Source organism: Podarcis filfolensis (assembly GCF_964270895.1).
Source record: "Podarcis filfolensis genome assembly, chromosome: 12".
NCBI classification, from domain to species: domain Eukaryota; kingdom Metazoa; phylum Chordata; class Lepidosauria; order Squamata; family Lacertidae; genus Podarcis; species Podarcis filfolensis.
In genome coordinates, this window is record NC_139614.1 from 23,861,150 (window position 1) to 23,879,908 (window position 18,759).

At 40.3% G+C, this 18,759-nt stretch overlaps 2 protein-coding genes across 24 annotated transcripts in view; one reads left to right on the forward strand and one right to left on the reverse strand.

The window, feature by feature from the left end:
* The window catches only part of GSDME (gasdermin E), a 28,458-nt gene extending 23,219 nt beyond the window's left edge, over positions 1–5,239 (forward strand). For all 3 annotated transcript variants that reach the window (XM_083578726.1, XM_083578725.1, XM_083578727.1), the window contains 5 exons: positions 42–218; positions 2,850–2,977; positions 3,123–3,318; positions 3,967–4,040; positions 4,763–5,239. In XM_083578726.1, the coding sequence (XP_083434852.1) occupies positions 42–218; positions 2,850–2,977; positions 3,123–3,318; positions 3,967–4,040; positions 4,763–5,002 (815 nt within the window). In that variant the 3' untranslated portion in view covers positions 5,003–5,239. The remainder of the gene's footprint in view (positions 1–41; positions 219–2,849; positions 2,978–3,122; positions 3,319–3,966; positions 4,041–4,762) is intronic.
* Positions 5,240–5,984: 745 nt separating this feature from the next.
* The window catches only part of PALS2 (protein associated with LIN7 2, MAGUK p55 family member), a 38,355-nt gene continuing 25,580 nt past the window's right edge, over positions 5,985–18,759 (reverse strand). For 16 of the 21 annotated variants that reach the window (XM_083578662.1, XM_083578663.1, XM_083578670.1 and 13 more), the window contains 6 exons: positions 17,617–17,716; positions 17,164–17,232; positions 16,152–16,313; positions 15,349–15,551; positions 14,750–14,878; positions 5,985–12,935 (listed from right to left, as the gene is read on the reverse strand). In XM_083578662.1, the coding sequence (XP_083434788.1) occupies positions 12,759–12,935; positions 14,750–14,878; positions 15,349–15,551; positions 16,152–16,313; positions 17,164–17,232; positions 17,617–17,716 (840 nt within the window). In that variant the 3' untranslated portion in view covers positions 5,985–12,758. Of the gene's footprint in view, positions 13,436–13,875; positions 14,879–15,348; positions 15,552–16,151; positions 16,314–17,163; positions 17,233–17,616; positions 17,717–18,759 lie in introns of all 21 variants that reach the window. The other 5 variants (XR_014540317.1, XR_014540318.1, XR_014540319.1 and 2 more) reach the window with 2 other exon arrangements.

Consider the following 18,759-nt stretch of genomic DNA (forward strand, 5'->3'; position numbering starts at 1 on the left):
GTCTTTCTGGATAACTCAATCAAGCCCTTTCTGTTTGACAGAATTCTGCCTGCTACATGACCAAGAGGGTGGCTTTGAAAGGGAGAGCATGGAAGGAACGGCTTATCATTCTGCAGCTTTCCGATATTCTTTCTTCCCCCATCTTCTGGATGCTGTCGATAGCGAGAATCCGCCAGGCCCTGTCCCCAGTGATGCCCCATTAAGTGTTTTGAGCAAAGGTAGGACTGAGTGGAAAGTGTTAAGAAGTACAAAAGAAAACCTGGCTCACATTAAGAACAAAATGGGAGATCAACCTGTTTTCAGTTTTAAATAGGTCTTCTGAAAAGCTCTTAGATATCAGGGTACACAAAGGAACGTTGGGATGTGCGTAGGAGAAGAGTGTTGGAGATAGTTTGCCAACCTGATTGCTGCAGCATGGAAAGAGGGGTTTAAAATTCCCCTCCTGGTCTGTATTTCCAGCTCTTGAACCTAAGAAATAGACAATTATATTGGTATTGCAGCAAACGTCACACCCAGCCCTTAGCCTGAGCAAGACAGTGTTGTGCAACTTACTGTTAAATGGAGAGGGAAACACTGGTGTCAGCTGCTGTTTCATAAAATTCTCATCCCTCCGAGTAGAAAAGGCCACATGCTCCACGTGTTGATATGTACAAAATAAAGAGGTGGTGTTTTGGATTTGGGCAAGGATTTTTTTTTGTTATCCATCAATTGAGATCCTCTCAATGGATTTGAGATTGGTGTCCACCATTGGATATATTTATACCACTCTTCCCTTCAAAGTACGTATGTGGGTTTGCTTTGGATTCCCCCCCCCCCCAAAAAAAATGGGAGGAGGAACGAATTTTATCTTCCCCTTTGTGCACCTTCAAGCTGCTCTGTACAATTGCATTCATATTTCTGGAGCGTTTTTTATGCACACGTTTTTCAAGGTGTGGTTTCCTTTTACATAGCATGCTATTGGTCTATAGGCTCGTCTCCTGGACAACCGTTATGGCATGTGAAGGTACCAAATGTCAAAATGTGGTGCTTTGGAACGTGTGCTCCCTGTTCTGCTTGGAAGGTAGATCATCCCTTGCCGTGAACTTAATTGTGAACTATTTTGGCTACGCTGTGCCCCTTCCAAACTGTTCCAAATTAATGTTTTAGGATGCACGCATGGAATAGCAATTTTTTGCAGAGCATTTGTTGCACAGCATGGAAACATTTTCTTAATTAAATTCCCCAGCAGAGGCTTACTTAGCACCTTGACCCTGCAGAACCTTGTTTTTGCTCAGGAAGCGCCGCCTTATTCGACAAAGCCATGAGAGAGGTAGATGCAGAAGCTGTAAATGAGGGTCAAATTGAGATTTAGGGCAGCGAAAATTGGTTGCTGGTGTGCGCTTGCTGTATCTTGCCCAATTAAGGTCTAGTCAGACAAAGTTGTGACAAGAAAAAGAATTAGTTTGCAGGACAGGGGAGAGCAGGTTGCAGCTTGCTTTGCCTTACAGCTCCGAAGCGGCTTTTCCTGCTTCAGCAAAGCGCTTCCATAACACCTTTGCATAAGGCCTCTGAATGTGGTCTTTTCCCCAAGTTGGTCCAGAGCTATGATAAAAATCGGCCATTTTTCAATCAATGAAACAAAATAGGACTTTCTCTGGAATAGGTAAATTGATTGAAAAAAGGGATCTCTTTGTATTGCTGAAATTGAAGTAGTTTTTGTTGAGTATCCCCACGACTGTTTTCTTGGTTTGCTGCTCTATGTGACTATTTCAAAGGCTTGTGGCTGCTTCTTGATTTCATTGGCTTATTCTAGCCAGTTCAAGCAATCCTTAAACGTATTTGCAACTGATCCAAATTTAGGCCTCATTTGCCATTCAATTCCAGGTTTTATTATCTTCTCTATAAATGAATAGTACATGAATGTACTATGGGTTTTTCTCTTTTATGGGCTGAGTGCATCCAGAAAAAGCATTTATGTTACAGTTTGAGTTATGTTTGAGTTCCGGGCATTCACTTTGCTTGCTACTCTTCATATATTTTCTGCACATAAAAGCTTCCTCTTTCTAGAATTGCAGGTTGTTGTTTTTTAAAAAAGAAATCAGTTTTCAAAATAAATGCTGCATTTGTAGAGTTACCCCATATACACCCTGATAAATCATAATGGAGTAAAACACGTACAGTGTATTTATATAGATGTAGCATTTATTAAAATGAAACAAAAAAAACAAGAAATAAGTGGTGCATTGGGTGGAAAAGGGCAAATTCAGCATTTTAAAAAAACATTTCCATTAATGAAGAAGAGGCACAACAATAACTAGGAACAGATATGCTGTAAAACATCTGGGGCCCTCCAGATGTTGAACTCCAATTCCCATCAGGTCCAGCCAGCATGGCCGGAGTTGAAGTCCAACTTCTGGAGCGGCACCGGTCCCCTGCACCCCTAAACCATTTGCAGAGTTTTACCTCTCTAGCGTAGTGCAAGCTTTCCTGCAACAATACCCAGAAGTCAAATGCAAAGTAGTTAACAAATGGAGGGCAAATTTGCCACCGTGCTGTGATTTCTAACCCAGGAATGTTATGCCTTGAAAACATATTTAGTAATGCTCTAGTTCAGAAATGGAGATCTTGTCGTCGTCCCCCAAACTGCAAGCCCCAGCCCCAGCCCCAGCCAGCATGGCCAGTGGTCAGAAATGATGGGAGTTGCAGTCCAAGAACATCTGGTGCTGCATCCCTGCTTTTAAAAAATGTTTCATTGAACTGGTAACCTTTGGTTGAGATGCTGTTGAAAGTGTTGCCCCTTCAAATCCCTTTCAGTGTAGTTTCTATCAGCATGTACTTGCTTAATGTGTGTCCCCTTTTGTCTCTGAAAGATGCCTTGCAGTTCAAGACCCATTTCCAGACCTTCATGAAGCTAACGGAGGAAAAGCAGGGAACTTTATACCAACTACTCTGTGATTTTCTGCTTCAGGAAGAAATGGTGACTGAGCTGGAAGATGTGGTAATCTTTTTTCTTTCTAAATACACAAACTTTCTCCTTTTTATTTATAAGCAAGAATAGCTGATTTTCAAACCGCCCCCCCCATGGGCTGATGTGTTTCTGATTCCATATTCAGCATCCCATCAACATTGTCTGTTCTTTACAGCTGGACCATATATGTACAGAAGACAAACCAGAACTCCTTGTAATGGTGGAGTCAAAGCCACCAGAGCAGAAAAACATAGAGGATTTCTTACAGCTTGTTGGAATCCGTTTACGGAACAAACAGTTCCTGCAGAAGGACCCACTTTCCAACAAGGAGCTCATCTTAGTGGCTCACATCCTCCTCAGTGCTATAGCAGGTACAGTAAGAAAAAAGAAATTAGCTGCTTGGTGGTTCTAGAACTGGGAAAGAAACACCCACCCTGAAAGACTTTGGAAAACGGACCACAGCTGTAGGCTAGATTGGGTCAATGGCCAAATTTTGTGTGAAGCAGTTGCCATTTCTTCCCACCCATGACATCATTTGTCTACTCTATTCCAACTCCCTGCGATGAAGGAATATTTTGCCCAACGTGGGGATTAGAAGTCTCATGCTCTGCCGACTGAGCACTTTTGCTTTCTCCTGTGATAGAAGTAAATAGCATGCAGTCTTGAGCAGCAGCATTGTGAGTGCAAAGCTCAGTCACCTGGTTCAAGAAGCCAGTTTGCTACATTCTGTGAAGTTGATGACTGGGAAATTGAGGCTGGAAAGAGAGATGTTCGCTTCTGCTGGGAAACTTGTTAAGCTATTGCTGGTTCCTGAAGAATAGCGATGTCTGTTCTGCTACTTGATTATTATTTTTTAGGATTATTTTTCTCATTCCCTCCCCCATGTCCCCCAGTTCTAGATTTCATGAGTTTACATTGTTAAGGTTTCAATATAGGCTTGTTTCACTGATATGATATGTGCAAATTTTCAATTTCATCCTTCTGAACGTTTCGGTTTGCCTCTTATTTCCTTGCTGCAGAACTGTCTGATTATGCGCTTGTCTTGCTTCGCGCCTGCTGCGAACTCCAGGTTGTCCCCGCTCTATGTTGCTTGGTAAGTCCTGCAATCGCAAGTGTGCAAAGTCACGATAGCAGTGTGGCTTTGCCCCTTGCATCATCCGCGGCCAGCATGGCCAGTAATCAAGGATGTTGACAATTGTCATCAGTAGCATGTGGAGGGCCAGAGGCTCTGTCATTCCTGGCACATATAGCCCCGCCCCCATTATAGCCTCACATGAGCCCTAGGATAGGCTGATACTGACTGACAAGGTCATCTAGTGAGTTTCCTGCCCAAGTGGGGATTTGAACTCAGGTGTGGGTTAAACCACAGAGCCTAGGACTTGCCGATCAGAAGGTTGGCGGTTCGAATCCCCACAACGGGGGTGAGCTCCCGTTGCTCGGTCCCTGCTCCTGCCAACCTAGCAGTTTGAAAGCATGTCAAAGTGCAAGTAGATAAATAGGTACCGCTCCATCGGGAAGGTAAATGGCGTTTCTGTGCGCTGCTCTGGTTCGCCAGAAGCGGCTTAGTCATGCTGGCCACATAACCAGGAAGCTGTACGCCGGCTCCCTCGGCCAATAAAGCGAGATGAGCGCCACAACCCCAGAATCGGCCACAACTGGACCTAATGTTCAGGGGTCCTTTTACTTTTACCCTTGTTCAGCACTCTCTCTAGGCACTTCCTAAATATTTTAAGTTCACCCTCGCTACTGAAGGGTTTCACTTGAAGCTTCGTTGTAAATGCCTCTTAACCTTTCTTTCTCTCTGTCTCTGAACAGCCTAACAGGACCTCGGCGGATGGCACGCTAACACTTGCAGATCCAGCGCTAGCTCCCCTTGCTGACACCCAAAGGTTTCAGATAGCACAAAGGCTGTTTGCTTTATCAAACATTAACCTTGAGATGACCGAGTCTTGCATAAAAGCTGTAACCATGAAGAAACCCAGATTTTCCCCAATCATTCTCTATATAGCATTGTATGGACTTCATGCATTAGGCTGTAAAACAGCTCAGGCTTGAAGCAGCGGCCTGGGTGGTTTAATAGGATAACTAACGGCAGTATTTAATATCTGTCATAATAGAGTTGGACCTGGCTGATTTGCATCATTACAATGGGAACATGGGCAAATTGGCCGTGCCACTGGAGCATGGCAGAAGTTGAAATGGAGTGTATAAATGAAAATATTGAAGAGCCATGCAAGGGCGCTTCATCTGCAATGCACATATTAAAACACATCTTCAGTTTTTGTCTCCTCAGAGGTTACTTCAGAAGCATTTATTTGTTCTATAAGCCTTTGCTTTATTGCTTTGTTAGCATTTGTATATACTAGAGCAGAGGTCTTCAGTGAGTTGGGACCAACTAGTGGGTCTCGGCCTGATCTACCGGCATTGCAAATATATGGTGAAAGAGTAAGAAAGGAGTCTCCAATGCATGTTTCAGTTAAATGTGGATCTTAGGCCTGAAAAGGTTGAGGATCCATGTACTAGAGAGTTTTGTTATCCAGAAAATCTTTGTGGAAGGAGTCATTTCAAATCTGACCCAATTCCCTTTCCTTGAAGAGGTTGTAGCCACGCATGCTTTGAGTGCAAAAGACCCTTGGTTTAATCTCTGACATCATGTAGGTGTTAGCAGAAATCTAGGGGTGCAAGGAGAAGTCTTTGCTAAGTGGGCATAGTATAAGGAAGCATTGTGTATTCATCCTGCTCATTTGGGTTCCACCCCTCCCTTTGAAACAGATTGCTTTTTCTAAAGGTCTAAACCAACAGGTTTTGAAACATGCCCTATGTTAACTAGGATGGCGTATTCAATGTTTTACTCAATAAAAGAGGGAATTCACTCGCATGGCTAATCTATACATTTCTGTATGGCCCCTCTTTGTTTCCCCCATTTTCTCAGCAATGCAGTGATGTTCAGTGGTGACATTTACCCTACAAAATGATGTTCAGCAACATTCCATCAGAGGCATTCAGGAAAGGGCTAGGAAAACTTGCGATGCAACCCTTTTTCCAATATTAAATTTATTTCATATATACAAAAATACTTTATTAGGAGTTAACAGGATTTCACAGCTTTGTACATTTCAACAATTATACAGAACAACATATGCCTTTAGCGTGAAAACATTGAGGGTTTTAAAAAAAGTTACTGTAGTTTAGCTGAGTAGCACTTAGCCTTGTTCTATGGAACTACTTTAGCAGTTAATCAATTTCCCCGTGGTCCATCAGAATAATCTAAATTGATCAATGCACCAGACAATATTTTTCTGGGATTAGCCTATCAAGGGACATCTTACAGTTCTTATCGACGAAAGTCCTCTTCGGGTGTGACTGCCCAGTGAGGCAACATGAACAGAATGGAGCCGCAAGGCTGTGCACTTAGCTCTGTCTCTCGAGGCCATGCAAATCCTTCCAGCCCTTTGCACAATTGAAATAAACTTCTGCAGCGAGGAGCCTTGTTAGTTCCATTGAAGCTCCCCATGATACCGCAAACATTGACTTTCCTGGTTCTCAGTTGTATAGGAAGCCTCCAGGTAGGTACAAATCTCCTCACCACAGAAGTTTACTTAAACTACACAGCGCCTTCCTCTACCAATGCTGTCTCTTAGGGCAATAAGGCCTGGAGAGGACTAAAGTCCAAGGTTTAATCAGATTGCACAAATAATACATATCAACTTCAGTGCACATACAGAAACCAAATAAGTGATAGATGCTTCATAAAAACCTAAAAAGTACCAGCAATCTAAATTATGAATTGTACAACCTTGACATAATTCAAAGTTTTGGAATCTATCCTTATAAAATACAAATAATAACAACAATAATGTACAGTTGTGTAGGACTTGAATATAAAAAATGCATGTTAGTGGCAGTTGATATGCTACGTTAGTTTGAATACTGATGCCTGTACAAAGGTTTGTTTTTCCTGATCAGTGCACTACCCATTTGATAAAGCTTACCAATTTTCTAGTAGCATGTAAGAATGGCTATTTTAGGACAGCCTCAATGACACATTTCTCTTGTCTTTAAACTGAAACAAGCAGGTTAAAATTAATTCATGGAAGACTGATCAAAGTTCTCTGCCACAGTCCTGCCAAAACAACAGATCCAACCTATGCCTATTCAGTAGGGAGATTTAAGGGGAGATTACTCTCCTAGCTGCAATAAACTATTTGTCTGTCTACTATAGAAGCTGCACTATAGCATTCTACAAAATAAACCCATAGGAGGCAAAGCCCTTCAATACTTTTTTATAGATCTTTTAAATACAAAAAAAGCACTTACCGGTATAACTAGATTGTGGCCAACTGTTTTATCCTCTTCATAGCTGCTATTTACTTAGTTTTTATAATGACAAAGTTCCTCTTTAGCAGCTATAGTCAAAACACTGAACTGTAATTTAAAATGTAAGCCAAAGTAGTTTACAGCCAAGACAAAAGCTTCTGATTTAAATTTGGGAAAATATTTAAAATTTGGATCAGTGATACCAAAACTGTGATTAACTTCTCCCAGCTAGACCACACAACTTCCTTACGGCTTATGGAATGCTGTACCTTGCTCCGAGGTTATAAAAAAAATACTCAAGATCCCAAATCGGCAAGTTTCATACTATTTCATTACAACAATTTTGCTTGCCTTTTTTGTTTGTGTCTAGTATCATCATTCCCAGGGTGAAAACCAATATGGACTTCCTAGTTGATACCCAATTTTGTGCACGTCTGTGCCATTTGAAGAACAAAATCATCTTTCTCCCTTGCTCACAAGACTCCACTGGAGTTCTTGAAAGCAGCTGCCGCTACCCTCCCAAAGATTCTACAGCCTATATAAAATAAAGTACCCAAGCCGACATATAGTTTCTTCTGCATCTGTAGACAGTATAAAAACAAAGCACTGAAACCCTGGATATACCACTGCATCTTCCTTTTGAGATTTCTAGCCCATACATTTCACTCAGACTTGATTTTTTTTATTTTATGAAGCCTTAAGTTGCTGGGTTTTCTTTTCTAAAAAAAAAGTTCCCAGGAAAAACTCATGCTTGGAAATCTGTGACCCCTAAAGCAAGATCTAGCAACCTTCCTGTAGTTTTCTCCAAGGTTAAATGGCTTCAGTTTATTCATAGATTTTCTAAAAAGAGAGTTCATTACAACTGTAGCAAAGTTGTTAGCACAAGACAAACAGGGCCTCATACTTAAGCAAAGGGATTTGTGTTTTTGGCATACACATCCAGTAAGTTTCCAGGTTCTGCATTGAAGACAAAGAGATACATGTATCTCTAAGGCATCACTGCATGATGTGAAGCAGAAAGGGAAACACTTGCTCACCAAAAACCCCTAGACTCAATTTCCCATGCCTTCTGCCCTGCCCTGGCTCTACCTCCACCCTTGTAGTTTTACATTGCAGACTTATAGTCTGTCACTAGATACCTTCTACTCCTTATGTTACAGTATAATATGGAAACGGCCCAGGCAATATATTTACAAATTACTTGAGAATATTTTAACACTATAGCAGCTCTGTTGTTCAAAAGATCAAGTAACCGGATACATACAAAAAGCCGTATATAAGCTAAACTTAACTTTGAGTAGATCTGAATCAGCATCATCCATATTGTCTGCAATCCTCAACATTTTGGTGTGAATTTTTCAAGTGAAAAAACTGCAAGCAGAATTCCAATATTCTCATTCTAAGCTTATGTACAAGTATTAAACTCTGTATCGCGCAATGAACTGCATAGTACCCAAGGAATTCAAAATAAAACATTTTCTTTAAAAAAAATACACCCATATAAGTTGGCTTAAGATCTACAGTTTACTTTTAGAAGATTGCCAGATTTTTATCCCTCAATAAAAAGCTATCTCAAGAGACACTGAGCACATATTTCTTTGAAGGTGGGTAGTAAAATGACCAATGGACTTTTAAAGGTGTTCCATTTGTTTTCTACCAGACTTACCTACTACTGTAGGACATTTCTACCCATCTTTCTAATTCCTGCTGATCTGTGTGACTTTAGACTATGTCCAATAGAGGCAGTCGGATAAACCAATGCTATTTTTATTGTGGCGCTGTGGGTTAAACCACAGAGCCTAGGGCTTGCCGATCAGAAGGTTGGCAGTTCGAATCCCCACGACGGGGTGAGCTCCCATTGCTCGGTCCCTGCTCCTGCCAACCTAGCAGTTCAAAAGCACATCAAAGTGCAAGTAGATAAATAGGTACCGCTCTGGCAGGAAGGTAAATGGCATTTCCGTGTGCTGCTCTGGTTCGCCAGAAAGCGGCTTAGTCATGCTGGCCACATGACCCGGAAGCTGTACGCCAGCTCCCTCAGCCAATAAAGCGAGATGAGCACCGCAACCCCAGAGTCAGCCACGACTGGACCTAATGGTCAGGGGTCTCTTTACCTATAGGTGGCACACAGCTGATCATGTGCAGTTCAGTAAATGAAACAAAAAGCGGCAAGCAATTGTGTTTTGGCAGAAGTGACAAGTGGCTTCGTTGGGTAATTGGAATGCAGAGCACAACCATGTATGTATGTATATATGAGTTGAGTTCATTGGTGCTTACTCTCAGGTAATGGAAAATACATGTGAAGTTGCCCGCATTCTTCTCACTTTAGAAGGGAGGGAAGCAATTTTTTAAAAACCCAGCTTGAGCCCCTAAAAGCACATAATGTAGCAAGTGCTCTTTCCAGTATCGTTTGGTGTCATTATGCATGGGAAACTGCAGAGGCAAATGGTCATCTGCCTTGGACTGTAGCTACACTGGCAACAGTTCTCTGAGAGTTCAGACAAAAGTCTTTCCAGGACTACCTGGAGGTGCCAGAGACTGAACCTGGTACATTTGCATGCAAAGCAGATTCTCAGCCAATGAGCTGTGGCCCTTCTCTTTAAAAAGTCTTGATACAACAACAGTACAATACTGAGCACATCGCCATGGCACTGTCCTCAGCAGAAGGACTGGAATTTTGGCTGCTATTATCTGCCTCTCCCCTCCAAACGTATAACAATACACGGGCTCAATATTTGAAAATGCTGCAAGCTCAGCATTTTAAAGTACAAGTACAGCAAAAGTTGATTTAGTGGCACTGTGGTGTGGAAAGTAAAATCACTTTTTGAATATTAATTAGGGAGGAGCTAGCTCAACCCTCCTTTGGCATCACAGTTCAAAAAGTCAGTTTATTCTGCCATCTTGTAAAAAGGCATGATTTCATGTTAAACACAGTTGTTCCTAGATCTGTTTCCTGCTGGAGAATGGCAATGACACATGTTTCAAACACACACCAGACCACGGCTGGACTCAAAAGGATCAACCCATGGCTTGGCTATTGCTGCTCCTAATGACACAGTTTAACCAGTTCTTCCAAAATCTTCACAGTAGCAGTATAAAAACTGCATGTCCAGAGAGCTCGCTAGCTCTCTCTCAATGTGCCTGACTTTAGAGGCAGCAGTTAGGACAAACATTAGTGTTTCCTATCACTTTTCTTTTCGTCTACTGCCCCTGGGCAGCACTATCCATTTTCAGAGCTTGTGGGACTTATAACCAACATCTAATTCCTGTTAATTTTTCATGAAACTCTGACCTATTTGCTAGTAGCTCTTCCTGCTTTCCAACCCAAGTGAGCCATACCCATCTACTGTGCTAAAAGCAGAACAGAACGCTAAGAGGATAGGGAGCAGATTATGTGGCTATTCAGTCTTAGGATTCTCTCTCTCAAAAATAGTTCATGTTTGGAATCTGAGCAAGAAGAGCCCCAAAGCCCGGGCTTCCTTTGCTCAACATGGTCCAAAGATGATGCACCAAACCTACTGAAGCACTGGAAAACAAAGGAGCGGGAGTTAACATCTGAGGTTAGGATTCACTGACCTCTTGCAAGGTGCCATTTAAACACAGCTTTGTCCACCAAAAGTAATCATCACATTGTGCCTCATCCTTTAATCCTACAACAGCATCAAAACTGCAGACATACTCTTTTAAAGTGTCATTCTGGGTACCACACAGGAATATAATCTTTCCACAGTCTCAGCTGAATACATTTTTCAAATACGTAGCCTAGAGATTTAACATAATAGAAGTTCTTAAAAAATATGTTATATTGTTAAAAGCTAAAATCTTAAGTAGCAACAGCAATTAAGCCAAAGGTATGCAATAATCTGCATAACATTTACAAAATATACTGAAGTATTTAAAAAAATACCTTAAAGGTTTTAAATATATAATACCTTTTTGGTGTCTCGTCGTGTCTCTATATAAGGTAAAAACTATCCAAACCCTGTTTTCTTGTGCACAATCAAAAAAAAATTATAAAACATTTTAAGAACTTGTTTGCACTGTCTCAGCCTTTTCTAAGCTTCTCCTTTGTTGGCATCCTATGTATGGAACTTTGGTGTTGAAAATAAAATCTGAAGCCAAGTGCCTGCCTTCACATGGAAAAAATAAATGAAATGGCAGATGACAACCAATTCAGGCACCTAGCATGTTAGTGATGAATGGGCGTATTTACAACAGCAAGCATAATATAAACTATGGCCACCAGACTGGTCTGTCTGAGTGACAATCTGCATTTATATTCATTAAACAGAATATATATCAGCAAAAGTATTTAAGTGAATATGAATCTAAGTTAGTAGATGAATAAATTTTGCCGAAAGAGAAGAGTTACTATGAACACTGGAAGGAAAAGAAACATGATTGTAAAACATAAATAAACCCACTTATAAATAACATTGATTTTTAGGAACTGACAATAATTTTAGGTTCACAAGCTATTTGGTGAATAACACAAGGTAACATGTAGCTCAGAAGTCCCATCACGTCATATTTCATAACACACATAATCACTCATAATATTCTGGCGTAAAATAAAAGCGCGTCACAGAACAATATAGAAATACAGAGCAAAGTCATTGTAAAGGAGCAGGTTCTGTTATTTTAAAGCAATGGTTTTTCACAAGTGAGAACAAACATCCTACATGCTGAGCCTCACTGCAAGGTTCTGTGTTGTAAGGCTCTCTTAGGCTATTTCACCATGATCCCAAACACAATGAATCACATTACATAACTCAGACAGTAATACTTGTTTCTAATGGGTAGAAATGTTGGCTCACCAGAGCAGCCTCCTAGGGAAAGTTCAAGGTATTGCTTTTACTGTCAGTAAAAAGATATACAGGGAAGTCTACAGTACATCTGCCTAAGACAAGACAACTGCAAAACATGTCTATAAACATTAAGCAAAAAGGTGTCAGTAACATGGCTCAGTGCTGGTTGCTTAAGTATTGAAAATTCTGATCACGTCAAGGAGAGATACATGTTTATTAGGATAAGGATTAGTGTCTTCTTCTAAATAAGAAAAAACCAGCCAGATAAAACACTTGATTTAAACAGAGTTTTACAAAAAAAGAACAACATTTTTTCAAGTATTTTTCTCCTTATCACAGTGAAAATGTAAGACCAGATGTAGAAGTGAATGTTCCTTAGATGAGTAAAAGGCAAAGTAGTAAATCAAAACATTTATAAAAATGCTTCAACGCATTTCCTTCATGTGGTATGAATAGAAAGATTTGTAAAAAGTTAGAAAAATTAAAATAAATTACATATTAAGTACACTTTCCCTTCAATATATTGTATAAAAACTTGGAATAGCATACCATTATCTAAATATACACAGAATACAAATGCATCAGGTGCTGTTAGTGACTGGCACCCCTGTACAATGTGTTATCGGTATAATGTTTATGATGTGCAGAAAGCCTAGTTTGGTGCTTACACCAGTCTTCAAAAAGAACTGTCAGTATACCCAGCTAATTGGAACCCACTGTGGTTCCGTCCTCAGCTTCTCTGTAGCGGTTTGCAACTTTTCAAAGGCTTTGTCTAGATTGTCATTCACAATGATCAGATCAAAATAGTGGCTGTAAGCTCTCTGAATCCGTGCACTCTCATCAACTGTTTTCTTCAAATCAGTGTCCTGTTTGAAGATTGAAACAAACAAAAACATGATCTGAAAAGCAAAGGAAACTATACATTCTGCTTTTGTTTTACTTCAGTTAAGGTTTTAAAACTGGCACCCAGATTTTAAACATAATTTATTCAGAAGACATTCTTGAGGATCTCAATGGGAACTGCTTCCTAGCAAAATGTGGTAGAGACAGGCTTAGAAATGCAATGATATCCTAAAGAGTACAAGTTTTATTCAATGCATGAAAATGCTATATTTATTATATGAAGGTCTAAAATCCTCGATGCCCATAATTACATATAAACACTCTAGAATAATATTTGCATGTTAGTAAGTTGACTATAGCTCTGAATCAGCCAACTCTGAAAATATTTTTTTTCAAGTAGCACTATTGCCTCAGATTACAGCAATACAATGTACACGCATTTGAAAAGCCCTAGAAAACTTTAGTTAGCAATACAGTGAAGCAGCTGCATCCGTGCCAACATATCTCACCACTAACACTAACCCTACTGTAATGGTTATAGGGGTTGCTCGTGCGTAAGTTGCCGCCACTCCTGGCTAGGTTACCTGGTTAAATCCTTTCTGTCTGGACAGCCCTTCACTTCGTGGCTGTTTCAGTCGCTGGCAGAATCCGTCAGTGGGCGTTTCTTGAACTTCTTCCAGCAAAGAAGTTCTTTGACGCCAAGTCGCCAACTACTCTCCCTGCGCGGAAGTCTTCTGCGCAGGGTGGGTGTGGGCAGCGGAGGAGCCGTGCTCTCCCCACTGGTCTCCGGCGAGGAGTCCTGGAGCCCCTTCGCCGATTCCCCCATCTGCCCCCCTTCACCCCTGGTGTTACGCTGATTTCCTTCCCCAGCAAATGGGCTGCCTCTCTCCCTGCTGGGCCCCTCTCCAGCATCGCTCTGGAGCCTTGCCTCCGCCTCTGGCTCCGATGGCAGTTCCCTGACACCTACAAATGATGCCAGTTTGTTGCCAAAGACATTTCAAAGAGCTAGTGATTATATATAAAGCTCTAAAAAGCCTGGGACCCAAGTACCACACAAATCTCCTCAAAGTCTGGGATCATCATCTAAGGCCCTCCTCTATCTGAAGTTATATATGAGTGTTGACTTGGGAGATGCCTCACCTGAGAAATATGCTTCCCAGGGAGCCTTTACTCTTAAGTTCTTTTTATGTAATTTCAGCACCAGGGAAATGCCTTTTAATTTGCCTTGCTGTTTTTAACATGTAAAGCAAGTCATCACTCATACTGGTGAATTTATGGGTTGCATTCATTGTTCCTCCTGATGTTTCATTATGCAGCTTTCATATACTTTGTGTGTTCATTGTTTTAATGCATTCTACCCCAAGTGATTTTACTGAGGGATGGCAGGAAAAAAACCAGGTGCCATGCTATGATAAGTAGATAATATAATGCATCTTTAAGATCACAACCTTTCACAGAAACAAGGTGTATGGCCAGCTTTCAATTAAACAGCCGCATTTCTTGGAAATGCCGCATTAACTTTACTTGCTGCATTAATCATATCCACACACCCGAATCCTTGTGTATTGGGAGGTTAAAAAAAAAAACCCATTATGAACATCACTTAGCAAAGCCATCTGCCTACCTAGACCTTCTGTAAGGCAGCAGTTATCAAGGGGAAGGAAAAGTACCACCTGCAGCAATGTATGGAAGCATCCATGGTGTAAAAACCCAGGAAATGTAAGAAACTTAGGGACTGAAGGTGGCCACCAAGTACACAAGGCATAGAAATGCTAGTGTTGATGCAATGGGTCAAGTTTGTTCATATATACATTTTTTAAAGTTAGATTTGCCTTACTGTAAGAAGTTTGGTTGTAATCCCCGCATCTACCACGGCTTTGTGCATGGCACGCAATGTCTCAAGTTCTGGAGCAGCAATGAACACTACGTAGGGCATAAACTCTGAAGTCCGCAATATTTTAAGTGCCTAGAGAAAGAGAGCATCAGCTAGATCACACAACATTCTGAGATAGAAAGGAGCATTATTGAAAACAACTTCATACACTAAAAGCAGGAAACTTTAAGAGGATGGAAAGTGTGCAAAATATATATCCCCCATTTAAAATATTAAAATTCAGCCTTGCACGATTCAAAGAAATTAGCAAATAGTGAGAATAAATTATGTAACGTCGTAACTGAGTGTTACTTGCTTCTCTAATGATGACCAAAGGCTGCAACCCTGGAGTAAAGTATCTTTAGCTGCACTTTTAATGAGAAGGGTTCTGCTATGCTTTGTCACCTGCAAATCAAATGTTCTCTTCACTGATTAGTTAATGGGATTATAGTCACTATCTGTAATGCAGAGGCTCTCTTAAGGTTAAAATTGCCTTCATATGGTCAGCTATACAATCTTTCCTTTCGATGCTTCTTTTTGAATATAGTATTACTCCAGCATACCTGTGGATTTACATCCAAGATGCACGTCCTTCCAGTCTGAACCACTTCAAGGATAGAATCTATTTTGGTGCCATAAAGGTTTCCTTCATATTCTCCATGTTCCAAGTATCTTCCAGCTTTAACATCTGCCTCCATTTCAACTCGGGACACAAACCTGTAGGCTTGACCATCTTTTTCATCATCCCTTGGCTTTCGCGATGTAACTATATAAGTTTGACAAATGCACAACACATCAAAAGTTAGACTGACATTGCCACTTGTGTATTCATGCAATTGGATCTTACAGGGCTCAGATCCAAAACATGCCCTACATGAGCAGAATGGCATTTCAATCCAAGGGTGGGTTCCCAATTTTTACCAATTTGTATTCTCAAATGTTGGCACCAAAAACCTGAGAAGTTCCTGAACAGGAACATCAAATGTCACTCTTAAAATTATAAACAAAATTGTCAAGGTATTTTTAAACCAGAACTGCAGACATTCTTACATAACATAAAGCCCAATGCTGAATCAGAAATAAATCCAAGCTCCATGCAGCTTATTCTCCCCAAGCGAGTGTGTTTTGGTATGCAGTTTGCTGGCACTCAATTACTGCTAGTCAGACAAAGCTACACCACCACCCCAAAAGCACTGTAAAAATGTTTACTTACAAAATATGAGCCAAGTTTATTTCTAGTGTTTTAATCTGCAGTTACTCTAGCTTTCTTCTTGCATCACAATATATAATACCAGCCTGAATCTAACATCATCAGAGAGAAAGAAGGGATAGATCAGAATCAAGGGTGACAGAACATACAACTTACATGGCACTGTGGTTCCAAACTTTGTAGGATTTAGTACAATAAACCTGTTTTTCAAACTTCTTCGGCCCACTCCCTGGGCTCCTATTAACACCAATGTCTTTCTTTGAAATGGAGGCATTTTGGCTACTTCCTCATATATCTGAATTTCATGGCGGTCAAATTCTGGACACATTTAACATAATAAAAACAAGACAGTGGAACATTATACAGTTTCGACACTGTTCAGCCCTCTTGCTATACCTTAGGATACAGACAATTTCCTCCAGAACTTTCCCAAGGATGCTAACAACCTTGCTGGGCTTTTGGCGGTATACGAATGTTCTCTACATACACATACTAAATCATAACACCCATGCATTGTGAAAGGGGTTCACTCCTTCACACAAATTGGGAATAATAATGACCCCATGGTTCCCAACAGAATGGAGGAACCTATGCACACGGGACTCCTTGCTCACTAGTGCTGAATGCAGACACAGAGCAGAGCCAGTGGGTATACTCTCACTCCCTACATTTATTGCATATACATGCAGATGCTTGCACACCACAACACTCAACAATATGGGGGAAACACTTTGGAGTTTATTATTTTTACTATAGGTTCTGCATTTACTTTGTTATGTCCTGTATTTTAATACTACATAGAAGCCATTGGGAAGACAGCTATCATAAAAAGCAGCATATAAATATTGTAAATTTCAAGAATATAAAATATTCCAAATACGATTTGGAAAACATTACGTTAGATTGCAAGAATATACAAATGGAAATAGAGAAAAGCTAAATTTCACCAGGAGCCATTTTCTGGACTGGTATGGATAAGAACAGGTGCTCAATATAGAAGTATCATAACAGGAGGAAATGAAGATAAAAGTGCTTTTTTCAAATTAATATTCTCCTTGGGTTGAAAATTATAAATTAAGAAACAAAATACAAATCAAGCACAATTCAAAATGTTCCTGCTGGGTTTGTTCTGTTGTGATGCAGTATTTAATGCTAAAAGTTCATATACCTGCATTTCTAGTTGTGAGATACATCATCTTTTTCTTCTTTTTACTACTTATTGTTCCACAAAAAGGACCTGAAAATAAATGGGGAAAAGTAAAAATATACTCCATGGCGACTCAGGATAAACCTTCATCAATGCTAGGAAAGACTGGAATGATCTTTTACAAGCAAAAGCTATGCTACCCTTGAGTAAATTGGGTTTATGAAGCTGTAAGCAGACAAATACTTGTGTTTATAAAGTCAGTTTGCTTTCTACTTAATATTGCCTGTGTACCAGCAGGTGGCAGAAAGGCCTCAAATTTGCAAGGGAGTGAATATTTTAATTCTTGCTTTTTGTTTTATCTCAGGTCAAATAATTTGTAATTGCCAAAACCACTGATGCACTTCCATTATTCATACCTTCTTGATCTTGCAGATTCAGAAGTGATGCAAAGAACTACACTGCTGTGCTCCTTACCTGAATTGTCCCAGTCCCGTCGAACAAATGCTTTCCTCTTTTCTTCCAAGAACTGGCTAGGAATAAGTCCTGCACTTCCTCCTTCTTTGACATGGCTAGCCTGGAATCAAATTAAACATGTTTTGGCACCAACCCATAGTAAAACGATAACAACTACTACTACTAATGTAACAAAGATCTTATTTAATATGCTGCAGTTTAGCTACAGCAACATGTTTGGATTTAAAGCAATACCACATACTGCTACTAGGTAATAACTGGAACATTTAGTTCAATGTGGGTGTCAGAATAGATGGGTCTTCTGAAACAGTGATTTGAATTTTCTCCCCCGCACTCCACCCAAAAAACCCAACTACAACTTACTCTTCACTGAACATCCCCAGAGTGTAGTTTTGCTGGTTTATTACCAGTTAAAAGTTTAAGCATTCATTTCATAGTCTTATTTCTAGTAAGAAATGTTGACTCAAGTGGTTCATAAACAATTTCAAACATTTTATAGCCAGATTTAGACTGAGGTCTACATGAATCTTTCAGTTTCTTCAGAAATCTCCCAAGAACTTCATTTGTTGTTATTTTGCAAACTAAAATGTCATCCCAACACAAGGAAGAGCTTTGCAGAATCAGATCAAAGATCCATCTATTACAGCATCCTGCTTTTTGCTGTGACCCAGGAGATGCATTTGAAAGCCCACAAGCAAGAAATGAAAGCCACAGCCTTCTGCTTCTGTCAAAATCAGCTGCTGCGGCATATTGTCTCTGATCCTGGAAATTGCATCATGACTAGTACTCCATACTAGACTTATCCTCCATGAATTTGTCTATTCTCTAAGAAGCTATAGGCCATCTATCTAGAGGTCACCTCCAGAACTTGTGGCAGCAAATTTCACAATTTAACTGAGCACTGTATGGAGTCCTTCCTTTTTTCTTTCTTCCTTTTTTGTCTCTCCTTTATCTCTTTTCAATCAGCTTCATTAAATTACTTCAGAGTACAAGTATCACGGGAGAGAGAGAGAATCCTTTGACCATTTTTTCCACCTTAGACATAATGTTCCTTTGTTCAACCCCCCCCTCCCCTTACTCACCCCTTTTCTAAACTAAAAAGCCCCAGATGTTGTAGCCTTTTCTTGAAAGTTACATCCAATC